Source organism: Phyllostomus hastatus, unplaced genomic scaffold, assembly GCF_019186645.2.
Source record: "Phyllostomus hastatus isolate PE091 unplaced genomic scaffold, TTU_PhHast_1.1 phas_contig_40, whole genome shotgun sequence".
Classification (NCBI taxonomy): Eukaryota; Metazoa; Chordata; class Mammalia; order Chiroptera; family Phyllostomidae; genus Phyllostomus; species Phyllostomus hastatus.
The window spans coordinates 73,629,611-73,644,795 of record NW_025333872.1 but is presented as its reverse complement, the minus strand read 5'-3'; the positions used below and the strand labels follow the sequence as shown (position 1 = coordinate 73,644,795).

The following is a 15,185-nucleotide window of genomic DNA, read 5'->3' as shown; positions in this document are numbered from 1 at the left end:
GACTAAAAAGAAGACATTTTGATTAATAAGCCTATCAAATTATGATTTAGCAAAAGGAACATATGTTAGCAGAAACAAAAAGGGAATGTGAGAAAATACAGTGGATTATCAAGATGCCAAGGAAAAACACTCCAGGAAACCTAGTCCAGCAATTAATTTAATCAATTCCCATAAAATGAAAATCCCTAACCAATAAAGTGAGATTTTGGAAATACAGACCATATCTGACTATCCATCTGACAAGTCACCGCAGGATAGGAGATCCAAATACCCAGCGTATTTGCAAGAGGCCTCGAGAAGGGGCATCTGAATGTGGGGCTGAGCTTCCCACCAGGATGCCCTGACTCCCCAATTCGCCGACCCCGACAGTCCTCCCAGGGGGCAGCCCCACCCCTGTCCTCGGTGTGCCGCGTGACTACTGCCATTTGTCTGGTGCCATTCTCTACGTGGGCTGGGAGTTCACACAACAACAGTCTGGGAAGCACTGGTCTAATTGATAGAAGAGTGTGGGTTTGTATTTGGGGAATTATTACATCATTTAATAATTACACCTCAGATGTCTAGTCTGGAGATCTTACAAAGCTGAGAAAACAGGCAGTTTTACTGGAACAAAAAAGAAGGTGATAGAGCAGTTGCCTCTTAGGTTACATAACTGATGTGTCTTCTTTCAAGGCTGGTGGATGACTCAAGGTTGCCTAGCATCCTTACTGCACCAGGTAGTGTGCTCAGTGCTGGGAGGGTCTCAGGGAAGAACCAGAGAGGACGTGACCTCCGCTGCTGTGGAGCTTGTCATCAACAGAGCACACAATGTTTTGAAGAAATATTTATATGAAACTGCGCATAGCATCAGGTGATGGACATGACAGTATGGGGTGAGGTACCTGAGCTACCGCCTGGAGGACCAGATGAAGCTCTACTGACGGAATGAGTTAACCTGAAGCCTGCAATGTGAGACACGAGCTAGGAGATGGTTGTAGGCAGAGAGAAAAGGGTGTCTGAGGGCCAGGGTGGCTGCAGCATTAAGTTTAAAGCCGAGCCTGGCAGAGATGAAGGTGGAGAGTGAGGCAACAGCCAGGGAACCAGGATGTTGGAGGCCACATTCAGATTAGGGTCTAAATTCCAGGAATCACCGAATGTGAGGTCACTGAAAGTTTTAAGCAGGGAGATACACTCCCAAATGAATTTTTAAAATGCAGGCTCATAGGCTCTAGCCTGGAAGATTCTGGTGGGCTAGGCTTCCAAATCTGAATCTTTGAGATACCAAGGAATCTGCCTCGAAGCCCAGTTTGGGAACTGCTGTTGTGGAACACCAGCTTTCCCTGAGTCTATCCTGAGCAGGTGGCCTGGGAACCGGCCCTTAAAGCAATGCTTATGGTATGAAAGGATAAGCATCTTCCTTGTATTGTTTTTTTATTATGTCAGCTCCTGAATCAAAAGCAACACTAGCAGTTTCTCATGCTGGAGGCTTTCCAGCACTTGAGATCGGTGAATGGGACAGCATGGCCAGTGCTGTTATTACCTGGTCCATGTGCCCTGGCCACTCACTTCCACTTCGGCACTCAGCTGCCAGCTCCTTCCTGTCTCACCGGTTCTGCTTTTCTGCAGGATGAAACCTGAGTTCTGGCTGCTTTGCCTGCTGTGTGCTGGGTACTAATGTGGCCTTCCTCCCCTAGCAGCCTCACTCTGTGACTGAAGGGAACTGGTATTTAAATAGCTCAGCTCCCTCATGGCTGCGTGGGAAAACTGAAATGTGTGTTTTACACAGACACCCAGAGTTTTCCCAGCAGGACTGTGCTGCTGTCCACAGTGGTAACCAATGTGACAATGAGCCTTTACTGCCACTATCCCTGCTTCCCTGTCTGTCTCTTCCTCACTCCACCCTATGGGTGCATTCCTCACCTCCCACGAAAGCCACCTGCAATCCAATCTTTGCTTCAGGGTTGGCTTCTGGTGGTGCAAGTTGTCTCTTGCTGTGTCGAAGTGCATTAAAAAAAAACCCCACAAGGTCTGACAAATTTTAGTAAATTATTACTAAATTATTATTACGAAATTTTAGTAAATTATTTAGAATGATGCAAAGAAAATGTATTACAACCTGAGTGGGAAATTACAACCATGTGAGCACTGCTTATGGGAAAAGAGGACAGAAGGTCATCTGATACGATGAGAATCATCTTGTCTGAGTGCTCGATTCACAGTTTAGCCTAGGAACAGCAAAGAAACGGGCCAGCCTTTCTTTTGCCCCTCAGGGAGAAAAAAAATACTGTGAAGCAATGTAACCACAGTAATAAAAATTAACCTTTATTGAGGGCGTATTACTTATTAGTCACTGTTCTCAGAGCTTTGCACAGCTCTCTAGTTCATTCTTAAGTCCAGGTGAAAGGAATCAGTAACCAACAAATGTTGCCTTTACTTTGAAAATGAAAAAAAGAATTATAGCAAAGAAGTTCAAAATAAAAAAGAGTAAGTAAAATCTGTGTTATTTTGAAAAATGGTTTTTTTATGTATCATAATGAAGTATTTATATTGGAATATGATGATGCCTGTAATAATCTCTTTAAAATACTTCAGTGTAAAAAAGTAAGAGAAAATCTCTTTCTACTAGAATACTTCTAAACAACATTAATGTTACCACGTAAATTACCTGATTTCAGGGGACGAAGAGGGTTCATTTGCATCTGTTCTCTTACTTCTGGGAAATGACGGACTCGCTGGAGCCATCTCCCCGCTTAGGCGGTCGGGGAAAATGCGGTCTTTATTTAGATTGACCTCTGAATAGGGACAGTTGGCAGCACTAAGTATTAAAAAAAAAAAAAAAAAAGAAAAGAACATTCCCATTAGAAAACACTTCTCCCAATTAAAATGACAGGCTACAGCACATAAGATCCCAAGATTTAACTGTGTACGTTAAATGTATCTATATATGTATACACATATGATTAAATAATATGAAATATTGTCTTTAAAACGTCATTCGTTCTGTTTGTTTGGGGGGGTGGGGAGGATAAAGAAGGTAAGGGGGTCAAACCAACGGTGACGGAGGGGGACTGGACTTCGGGTGATGTGCACACGATGCAACGTACCAACGACGTGGTGGAGAGTCACACACACGGAACACACAGTGTTGTCAATGTCACCCCACTCCAGGTAATTAACAAACACAGCTGTCTTTGTACTAGATTTTTAAAAGCAATCTGATGCAATTCTCGGAACTGAGTAACGGTCACCACAGGACTCCCTCTGTGTCCATATTCCTGGGGACAATCAGCCCCAAGACAGAAATGCTTCAGACATCACAGGAGGGCTGGTAACCGAGGAGGGGCAGGGAAGATGCACGCACAGGCAGGTGGGCAGGATCTGCTCTCTACAGTGATCCTCCAGGCCCAGAGCCATCGCACGCTGCTTAATTTCCTTTATAACGTCGCTGCCCTCCAAAGGGAGGCATTTCCCCAACTTTGCTGTGTCCAGGTCTGAAAGCACCCCTGATACCCTAGAAAATAATGCCCTTCTCTAGCTGCCCCTGCCCCTACTATGGAAAAGGAATACAGGTCAATATGGATAATGTCCCCTCTAGCTCACTTCCATCAGTGACCACTGGTTGGTCTCTCAGGTCCCACTTGGGGATCATTCCTATCATCCAGCAAAGAATATCCAGGTGGCTTACTGTTGATTAAACATTAAGTCAGTACACCTCTATGCCTAGGCTTCAGCCTTCCAGGCTCCAGAACAACTGGAAACATCTGTATATCAAAAACGATCAATCCCTCCAATTAACTGCCTATCTTGCCCCTCTGCTTCTAGGAAGCCTCCTTAGGTCTGGAAATGGTCTGAACCTTAGGTAAATTATACTAGTGTTTTACATATTCTTTTCCTCACTTTAGGTGATAGTGGGAATGCTGATAATCACCCAGGAAGAATTTTTAAACAGTGCATTTGATATATTCTCCTGAGAGAAGAAGAGTCTGAAAATGCTCCCAAGTGATTCCGGTAATAGCCTACAGAATTTATCACATGTGTCCTGTATGCAAAAATGCAATCTTTATTTTCTTTAACTACATGCTCCTCTACACTGACATCTGTGCAAAAGTGGTAAATACCATGTGATTATGTGTTGATATAAATGTGTATGTTAACCCAATAACAACAAAATAATAACTGGTAGTATTCATGAAGCACGTACTATGTATCAAGCACAGTGCTAAGTGCTTTCATGAAGTGTTTTACTTAATCTGGACAACAGCCTACAAAGGGCTTTTCCTGTGACAAACTAAGGCTTAAAATCCTTAGGTTATTTCAGTGTCTAATTATTTCATTCATTTATTTGTTCAACAAGTATTTAAACAGTATCTATTATGTGCTAGCTGCCTTTTTAGGTACTGGAAACAGAATGGAGAATAAGAAGAGAAGACCTCTGCTCTCACAGAGCCAGTGTTCTAGGGTGACACAGGTAATGCACAATTACACAGATAAGTAAGTTAGATGACTTCCGGAAGTGACACATGCCTCGAGAGAGAATTGGGATTGTGATGGGGTGGTGAGGAAAGGCCTGCCTCAAGAGGCAGCTTTTGATTCTGCCTCCTCCACCCCAAAAAGCAGCAGCATTTGAGCAGGACCCTCAGGGCCAGGAAGAAGGCCCGTCAGCCCAGGGAAGAGCATCCCAGGAAATGGGGAGGGCAGGGAGAGCCAGATGGCCGGGCCAGAGTGAAGTGAGTGGGGGAGGGGCTGCCCTGGGCAGGGACACAGGCAGCACGGTGTTTGCAGGGCCTGATGTGCCACAGTCACGAGTTTATTACATTTGGCTTACGGTTGATTCGAAGTCCCTGGAAGGCCTTCAAATAAGGGATTAATATGGTTTGAGTTACAATGTAAACCAATCACCTCGGATGCTTTTGGAGAGATTTCAAGGGGACAGAACTGAGGCAAGAAACATTACTTAACAGTAAAGACAGGACGGCGGTGACTTGGATTTGGGTGGCTTTAAATGGAGCGAAGAGGGCTTAAGTGGAGCGAGGAGGACAGTCCAGGTACCTTTCCGCATCCCTCCCAGGGGACCTGGAGAGAAACAGGCTCTGGGGAAGGAAATCAAGGAAGGATTTAAGAACGGCCTTTAGGGTTTGGCTTAAAGAACTCAGAGGTAGTAAGAATACCTTTTCTTCCCCTGAGATGAGAATGAATAGAGAGATGGAAACCTGGGGATGTTGGGAATTGTGGGATGCTCATCAGATATCTAAGTAGAGATGCTGCTTGCCCAGAGTGACACAGTGACGAAGTAGCTCAGCTAAATGAACATACTCGTATTCATCTTATTCAGGTTTCTTTTCTGTTATTTTTTATTGTTTATTCTATTACAGGTGTCCCTGCTTTTTCTCCTTCTGCCCACCTCTACCCAGCCCCACCAGCTCCCCTCCCTCAGTAAATCCCCACATCGTTGTCTGTGTCTGTGGGTTCCACACAAATGTTCTTTGGCTAATCCCTTTGCCACCTTTCATCCAGTCCTCCCCCCACCCCCAACAGGAGCATAGCTACATGAAACAGACTGATACACTCTTATTTCACTCAGTGATGATGTAGAGGGAAATATATCACAATGACTCCTCTGAAAAATAACCTTTCCAAAGCTTCATGAGATCTTTCATGGGATATTTGTATTGATCATTATTCGCAGATATCAAGTGACAAAAACCAATTCTGCCCAAGTTGAGCAGAAGCGACCTTGCTGCAAGAGCATCAGACAGCTCTAGAGGCAGGCTGGACAGCCAGGCTCAGGCAGGCAGCAGGGCCCAACCCACACCCTCCCCCGCAAACAGCCCACACCGGGGCTGCTGCTGGGGGCACAGCACGCGGTCCGACGTTCAGACTCTCAGCCACTTGCACACCCCACCCCCTCAACTCCAAAGAGGCTGCCAACACATCTGACCCTCTTCACATCACTTCCTCAGGATGGAGCCCAGATGGCAGCAAGTGCTTGGCTGCGCCTGGGTCCTCGGTCCCCACTGTAACTGCCACAGGCCCGAGGAAGAGGACAGGCCCGAGGAAGGGGACAGGCCCGCCTGCAGTGGCTCCCCCGGGGGAGATGGAGCCCCACCTTACTGGTCTGGATTTCAGCCGAAATACAAATGTCCTAGGGTCACCTCCTAATAAACTGTTTGAAACCAAATTCATCATGAGGAACACACTTCCCTCCCACCCCCGACAAAAAGGATAAAAATACCACTAGTCCCCCCACCCCACTGTTCTTGCTTCTGGTTCTGACAAAGAAAATGTATTAAAACCAAGCCTCAGATCAAGTCATCTTAGTCACTATTCGATTCTTTTCTTCTCATATTGTGCATTTTGATTGCAAATTTGTCTGGTTCCATTTTTTTTGATAGCATGGAAGATATCCAAATAAATGTGTTTTGGTTTCATTTGATAGGATGCTGCTATCTCTAGAATATTGCAATCATTATATGTTTTACTCACCATTAAACACCTGGCTTTACAATTACTGAATAACTGTAATTTACTTTGGAATTTTATTGAATATGAAGAAAATGAGAGCCCTGTTCCCAACCCCACCCGCCACTCCCGCTCTGGGAACACTCACAGGATTCCGAGGAGGGCTAGGTCCCGAGCTGTGCTCTAGGACAGCCCCCTCTCCTGTTTGTTCAGTAAGTAACGGAAGACTCTGTCTCTTTGGATCACTCCATGTCCATGTGGACAGCTTAGATGGAGGCAAGCCTGAGACTTGGTGCTTCAATGTCCTCCTTAGAGGCATTTCAAACTCTCAGCCTGAAGTAGGGGAAACAGTCACAGCCCTCCAAGCCGGGATTTACGGAGGGGCCAGGATGAGCTACCAAGGGAGCCACTCTCTGTCCTGCTGAACCCTGAGAAGAGTCAAGAGGGTTTTCATCGCACCTCCCACTCTTACACCTGCAATGGGTAGAGAGGGGAGACGGCAAACAAAGGGACGCCGCAAGGGCAAATGAAGGGTACCCGAGGGATGGAACGTGTACACAGAGGGGTGGGCAATGCCCTAGACGGAGCTCAGGAACCTGCTGCTTTATCCACTTCTTAGTAATGAGCAACCACAAGTTCTGAGACTGTTCTCTCATCTGTAAAATGAGAATGGTAATAATTACCACGGACTGAATGCACGACCCAGGCTAAGTACTCCACTTGCACTGCCTCATTTAATTCTCACAGCCACGGGAGGTTGTTCCTATTCAAATGCTCATTTCGTAGATGTAGAAGCAGAGGTTTTAACAAGGGGACTTGGTCAGTGTCACTCACTCAGTTCTTGGCAGAGTGGACCCTGACCTCTGGATGCTGCCTAACCATTACACTCTATCAGTTAATAGTACCTGGCAATATACAAGAATTTTCTTGTCCTTAGTCCATGACAATGAAATCCATCTTGGCGCCGTCTCCCAGCAGGAGGATGCTGCTGTCCTAGTGCTAATACGTTCCTTCTCTGGGTCAATTTCCTCATTTTTAAGTTTATAATGCTCCTATGGTTTTAAAAGTTAGTAACTATAAACTCATCAGTGCTGACCAAACTTCTGTGGAGAGAGTGGGTTCCCATTAGGCTTCCGTCATTTCTACTTTGTCATGTATTAAGCTTCTACTGACAAAATGTAAGTCATGTGTGTCTTATCACACATGTACATATGTGTGCATTTGGTCACGAATATTCACATGTGTACAGATACACACCACTCTTTACTGTTACACAGTTCCTCAGATTGCATATATTCACAAATGATGTCCAAGCTCTCTACTGTAAGTGCTTCATTAGCGTGCACCCTGTTCTATGAGCTAAGGATTCCCTATCAGCTGCATGTACAAACACCTGCCCCTCTGCACCGACCGGAGGCTGTTTTTCCTAGGAAAGACTGGTCCAGCTTATTAGGAAAGGTGAAAGGACTGACCTGTTCACTGCTCCCCAAAGCTACCTTTAAAATCTTTTAAATTATAAAACCATTTCTTTAAACCCATTAGGCAACACTTGGGTTTCCTAAGTCCTCACTTAATCCTTCTCACACTCTGTCCTGACAAAAGCCTGTAAAACACAGGAGGGAGACTCCATCTATCAGGCCACTGAGCTGTGCATGAGAGCCTCACAGTTAGGAGCAGAAACCTGAGCACCACGCGAGCCTGGGCTGAGACCTGGTTCTGCTACTGTCCGATCTGGGCACGTTCCCAACCAGGCTAAGCCTGTTTCCTTAACTGTAAAACAGGGATTAGAACAGTGCCCACTTCTTCACAGAGTGTTGTGAGGATTAAACGAGGGAACACGTGTAAATGCTAAAGTAGTGCCTGGAACATAGGAAGTCATCAATAAATCTTACCTAACATTGTTATTTTAAAAAGGGAAGGAGGTTAACAACCTCTTTGTGTAAAAGAGCATCAGCAAATACAAACAGCAGCTTAAAAAACCCCATGCTACACTGCATTTAGGAAGGCTCCCCGCTCTCCTCAGGCAAAGCTGTTGCTTCTCTCAGAGTGCTACTCCCGTCACAGCTCTAACAACAGGGGTCTGGTCCTCTGTGCCATCCATCACCTCCTTCAGCACAAGGTAGGCGCTCAGCGTTTGACAAATGGATACTGAACTAATACAATGTTTATAATTTGCAGGTGTGCGTCCAGAGTTACTAATTCTAAAGCTCTTCATGGACTGTATGAGTATTTTCCAGAGACTGTAGTAAATCCTTTTTTTTTTTCTTTTCTAATTTAATTTCTCCAAGATCAAATCCTACGTGGGAAACATTTACTTCTGAAGGCACTGGATATGTAGAATATGTACTTTTAGATACATAAAATGAGTTTAGGACTCCTTTGAACTCCTCCAATTCTTTGACCTCTCCGTAGACCAAATGAATGAATCAGCAATGAAAAACACCATGACACAGCCAACACTGATGCTCCCTCCCTGGAGCGAGAGAGTTAGGCAGTCCGGCTACTGAAGGGGCCTCGAGACGAGGACACCATGTCCATACCCAACTCACCTGTCAATCATTCAGATTCCAACACTTAACACCACCACATTCTCAAAGTCAATGGACATACACGTTCTATTCCTTACACTTCTTGGATCAAATGCAACTACTATAATTTTCTGAGAAGCTAACAAGAAATGCTAGTCAAAATATAGGCCTTTACTTACATGTTCATAAAACTGATTATTCTTGCTAAAAGAGAAACTTTTTCTTGTTATCTAAGCAAAGAATGCATGTTTGATTTATGCAGTTTCTCAGTAAATTAATCCAAAGAGAATTTTCTCATTACATTTTCTTAAACACAGCATTCTCAGCAAGGACAAAAATAAGTGCCCGTGAAATGAACCTTTCAAAGAATATCCATGATGCAGCAGCTACTCCACAAGTCTACTAATGAAATGGAAAAGAGTCTGTGCCTGTTAAGGATTAATACCTTGCTGGATAAAGAGATCCGAGTTTTGTAAATAGGAGAGTTGCGTCAGGGAGACCAAGAAAAGCTGGTTGAAGGGGCTGAGAACAGGAGAGAGAAGGGCAGGAGCTGACGCTGCCCCCGATTTCTCCGAACCGTATGCTCCTCCCAGACTTCAGGCTCCAGTCAGACTTCCGCTCGGAGCTACCAGTTGTGCCCTGAACACAGCTAGTTCATCAACGCCTGTCTTTCAAGCTGTAAGGTCCACCTCTTCCTCTCTCGTTCCAAAAATATGATTTGTTCTCTACTATGGTTCCAATTACACTGAGAGACTGCCTGCCTTATCACATTTGTCCGTAAAATCTTCCATGACTGTCCCCTTCACTGTCCCCTGACTTTAGCAAATACAACACTGCACCTCTGAAGAAATACTCCAAAGAAAATCTCTGAAACTTTGTGAAGGGGGTGTGCCCCAAATGAGGGACCCTCCGAGGTCTATGATGCACTGGGGGTGGGCCTGGGGTGGATGGGGGCGGGCAGGCGGAGGGGTGGGGTGGGATAGCCAGCACAGGCCTTGCTGTGCCAGGCAAAACTCTTGGCTCAGGCCGAAGCACTCCTAAAGAGATTACAGACGTTGCCTTAAGGTGGGTTTTCTTACAAGAAGACAAAGAAATAAGATTTTCAACAGCAGCCCAACAACAAGATGTCTGCATTCACCCATTTTTAAAATTTCTTTTCATTCATGGGTACATTTTTCAAAGCTGTGATATTTGTTTATCATTTTGTGTCTATAATTTAATTAATTACGTGCAGCTTACATATAGCTCCATCAGTCCACGAGGTATCTGAAGGCTGGATCTGGGACTAATTCATAGGGAGAAGGACTCGGCCAAGAGCACAGACCCTAGACTTGGACTAGCTGCTATCCCCAGGTCCCTCCTTGACCAGCTGTCAACTAGGCAACTCAGTACACCGCCAAGGTGACAGCGGCCTCTTCAAAAATTCGGAGTAAATAACAGTTATGTATTACAGGGTCATTTGAAGTTTAAGTAGTGCATGTGAAAACAATTAGTGAAATACCTCACAGAGTAAATTAATGCTCAGTGTGCGTTAGTTACCAGGGGGGAAAAACTGCTGCTCAAAAATATTTACTGAACAAAAGAATTTATAAATATCTAATGGAAATTCAGCATGCTAATGAGTTATTTCTGGCATTTAGACTTACATAATATCTGAAAATAATCCAGTTGCCTTTACTTGGCAATACTAAATAACTTCCAAAATGCAGTATTTTTAACTCAGTTTAAATGAATCATATAACTTTTGGATTGCAACCATGCAAACAAAAATGATTTTTAAAAGGGTAATTGCAAATGGAATCATCATCCTTTTTATGCTCACACATTTTAGTCTAGAACACACTGAACCTCATACAAAATAACCTGGGAGGAGCGCTACAAGAGGAAGACAGGCAGCACGGTGGGGCAGCGGAAGGGACGAGAGAAAAAGGAAACTAAATGAAGATGACGAGAGTCACACCAATTTAACAGTTCCTGTCAACTCTCAGAGGGACAGGCCGTGCAACTGTTAGCTATTTTGAAGACGCAGACTCTCAGCCTGCACAATCCAGATGAACAAGGTATCATTTTTCTTACTGGGCAAACCCATTAACATGCAGTTAGAACACTTATGCTGACAGATTATTTAAATATATACCTGAACAGATGATGTGTTTCTTCTTTAAAAAACCCACTTAAAGTACAGTAATTTCTCAGTATTTCAGTAAAAATTTAAAACAATCTCAAAAGACCTCTAAATCGCCTAAATAATACATCAAATTTCAAATGTATAAATTTGGTTTCTTTTTTATGTTACTTAGAGGTAAGAGAAAAATACCAAAAAATATGTTTTTGATCAACGAATTCTTATATTTGACTATATTTGTGCTTTGTGTGATCTTTGTTAATCTACAAAAACATCACCTCTCTGTGTATTCAAATTATTCAGTCACCCAATCATGTAATGTTCTACCAAACAAATATTTCCAGCAGAACTTGCCCTCTTCTCATTATTAATGGTCAACTCAAAATAACTTTCAGAAGCTGTCTACACTAGTCACATTGCCAAGAAAAGCAAAACAGCTAGAGTAAATTTCTTTGAAACTGTGAGTGTGTTTTCTCCTATGAAGATTTAACTATGGATATACTTTTTTTTTCAGGATCACCATGGTAACTACATTTCCTATGAATCTGAATTAACATCATTAAAATGTTCGTACTACCCAAAGCAATAGATAGATTCGACACAATTCCTATTCAGATTCCAATGATGTAATTCACAGAACTAGGACAAATATTTCAAAAATTTACATGGAACCACAGAAGGCCCCCAATGGCAACAGAGATCCTGAGAGAGAAGAACAAAGCTGCAGGAATCACACTGCCTAATATCAAACTATATTATAAGGCCATAGGAATCGAAACAGCCTAGTACTGGCACAAAAACAGACATGTAGATCCATGGAACAGAACAGAGAGCCCAAAAATAAACCCACACATCTACAGTCAATTAATGTTCAACAGAGGAAGCAAGCACATACAATGGGCTAAACACAGTCTACTCAATAAATGGTGCTGGGGAAACTGGGCAGATACATGCAAAAAATGAAACTAGACCACCTTCTTATGAAGAAGAAGAATCTTCCACGCAGAAGAATAAACTCAAAATGGATCAAAGACTTAAATGTTAGACCCCAAACCATAAAAATTGTAGAAGAAAACATAGGGAACTAAATCTCAGACATTGCTCATAGCAGTATTTTAATGGATATATTTTCCTAGGCAAGGGAAACAAAAGGAAAAAAATAAGCAAATGGGACTTACTAAAAATTTTTGCACAGCAAAGGAAACCATAAAAATAAAAAGGGAACCTACAGAATGGGAGAACATATTCGCTGATACAACTGATAAAGGGTTAACACCCAAAATTTGTGAAGAATATACAAAACTTAATACCAAAAAAACAAACAGTGCAATTAAAAAATGGGCAAAGGTCCTTAAAAGACACTTTTCCAAAGAGTACATACAGACAGAAAATAGACATATGAAAGATGCTCAATGTCACTAATCATCAGAGAAATGTGAATAAAAACCACAATTAAATATCATCTCACACCTGTTAGAATGGCTATCATCAATAAACCAACAAATAAGTGCTGGTGAGCATGTGGAGAAAAGGGAACCCTAGTGCACTGTTGGTGGGAATGCAGACTTGTGCACTCACTGTGGAAAGTAGTATGGAGATCCCTCAAAAAACTAAAAATGAATATGCCTTTCGACCTGACAATCCCATTTCTGGGAATATACCCGAAGGAACCCAAAATACTAATTCAAAAGAACATAAGCACCCTTGTGTTCATTGCAGTGCTATTTACAGTCACCAAGATAGGGAAGCAGCCCAAGTGTCTATCAGGAGATAAGTGGATAAAACAACCATGGGACATTTACACAATGGAGTATTAGCTGTAAAAATTAAGACAGTTTTACCCTTAGAGAAGGTATGGATGGACCTGGAGAACATTATGCTAAGTGAAAAGAGCCAATCAGAGAAAGACAAATACCATATGATTTCACTCATATGTGGAATCTAAGGAACAAACTGAAGTAACAAGGAACATGGGGACAGGCTTACAGATGGAGAGCAGGATGACAGCTAGTTGGAGGGGAGGGGAGCAGGTGGACAGATTGAGCAAAATGGAAAAAAGACAAATGGACATGACAACATTGTAGTGATTGCTGGGGGAAGTGGGGTATAAGAGGACTAAATGGTGATGGAAAAAATACAGCATTCTAAACAAAGATTAAGTAAAAAAATAAATTAGTTCACACTTATTCAGTATATATAAAAACTATTATCTTGTATTTTTGAGACATCCTCAATCTGACCTTGTAAGGAATCCCCATGTGAGCGGCAGCACCACATACCTTTGAGGGCCCAGGTTTCTTGCTCTTTTAAAATGACCAATCCCTTTACATCCTGGGGTCGAGCATCCGCCATGTTCTGAAGCTTCCATTAATTCTAAGGGGCCTATGAAAAAGGAAAAAAAAAAGAGAAAGATGAGGCATAAAGTTAACCAGAAGGTTGTAAGAGTCAAGTGTCTGAGATTAGAATAGGGGGAAAATGCCTAAAAATACAATTTTGAATCAATACACATAAATAACAAAAAAAGCAGATTCTATAAAAATATTTTAGAAATCTCTATTAAAGACATTCTGAAGTTGCTCCCTAAAACTTTGTTATTTATCTTGCTTTAACAGTGAAATAGTAAACTTTGATCTAACCCTTTCAAAATGTCACAAATTTCAGAATCCATAGGGACCTAATCTGAATTAATGAGAAGATTCTAAACAAATGTTTTGAAGTACATAACAATTAATATATAGGGTTGGCCAAAAAGTCCGTTTGTTTTTTTTTTCCCTATGATGGCTCTGCTTACCTGTCTTTAACTTCATTTGAAGCAATTTTGTGAGATTGTATGGTGACAGCTGTCATACAGTGTGCATTAAAAAAAATAAAAATTGGTGAATTTTTGTGTAGCTATTTTAATATTGAAGATGGAAAAAAATAAACATTTCCAGCATAATATGCTTTATTTCAAGAAAGATACAAATGCAACTGAAATGAAAAAAAAAAAAAAAAAAAAGATTTGTGCAGTGTATGGAGAAGGTGTTGTGACTGATCAAATGTGTCAAAAGTGGTTTGTGACGTTTCACACCAGAGATTTCTCACTGGACGATGCTCCATGGTCAGGTAGACCAGTTGAAATTGATAGTGATCAAATTGAGACCTTAACTGAGAAGAATCAACATTACACCACTTGGGAGAGAGCAGACATACTCAGAATATCCAAATCAATAAAGCTACTGGTGAAACATTTTTTTTACAACTATCTTTTATTTTACAGAAAAACTAAACAGACTTTTTGACCGAACCAAGTTTTACACCGTGAAAACTTCAAGTGCCACACCGGACACAAAAGAATCGTTACAGATCCCATTCAGGCTATCCCTTTCCACATTTCAGGCCTTCCCTTGTCCTGACACTTAGTTAATGGGTAGCTTCCTAGATGTTGTTCTTACATCCAATACATCTGATACATGTATCAAGTTTTTTATGTTACTTTGCCACATAAAAGGAACAATAGAGATGTATACTATTCTGAAACATTCTTCTTTGGTCTTTAAATTAAAGACCATGTCCTATATATCTTTCCATCTTAGTAGTAATACTCTTTATGAGTGTTACATAGTATCTGTAATTGAATGTACCACAATTTGTTTAACCAATTTTTGTTTCTAAGTTTTGTTACATTAAACCTACTGTAACCAATACCATGTCTGTGCAATTTTATACAAGCCCTTATGTAGCTCATACATGATATCCAGAAATGAAGCTACTAGGTGAGGAAGGCACACTAAATACTTTTAAAATGCGACAATAATTCATTGTATTTCCTACATATTTTTTCTATAATGTGTATGTTTTCTTCCCAAATTGAGATCCTGGTATGTCAAGTTCTTGGTGTACATCTTTTTTTTTAACAAAAAACAACTGAATTTAATTGAAATGTTTATTGAGGTAATTGTAGTCTCCCATGCAGTCATAAGTAATAATATAGAGGGAGACCCCTTACATATTTTGACCAGTTTCTCCCAATGGTAACATTTTATAACTCTATGTATCAACAATAATATAGATTAAATTTTGATAGTGTGATAAAATGTCTTCTAAAAATTCAG

General features: G+C 41.7%; 1 protein-coding gene across 11 annotated transcripts in view; it reads right to left on the bottom strand.

Annotated features, from left to right (window-relative positions):
- L3MBTL3 (L3MBTL histone methyl-lysine binding protein 3) overlaps positions 1-15,185 on the bottom strand; it is a 98,364-nt gene that overhangs the window by 19,434 nt on the left and 63,745 nt on the right. For all 11 annotated transcript variants that reach the window (XM_045843735.1, XM_045843740.1, XM_045843737.1 and 8 more), the window contains 2 exons: positions 13,371-13,473; positions 2,645-2,794 (listed from right to left, as the gene is read on the bottom strand). In XM_045843735.1, coding sequence (XP_045699691.1) covers positions 2,645-2,794; positions 13,371-13,473 — 253 coding nt within the window. The remainder of the gene's footprint in view (positions 1-2,644; positions 2,795-13,370; positions 13,474-15,185) is intronic.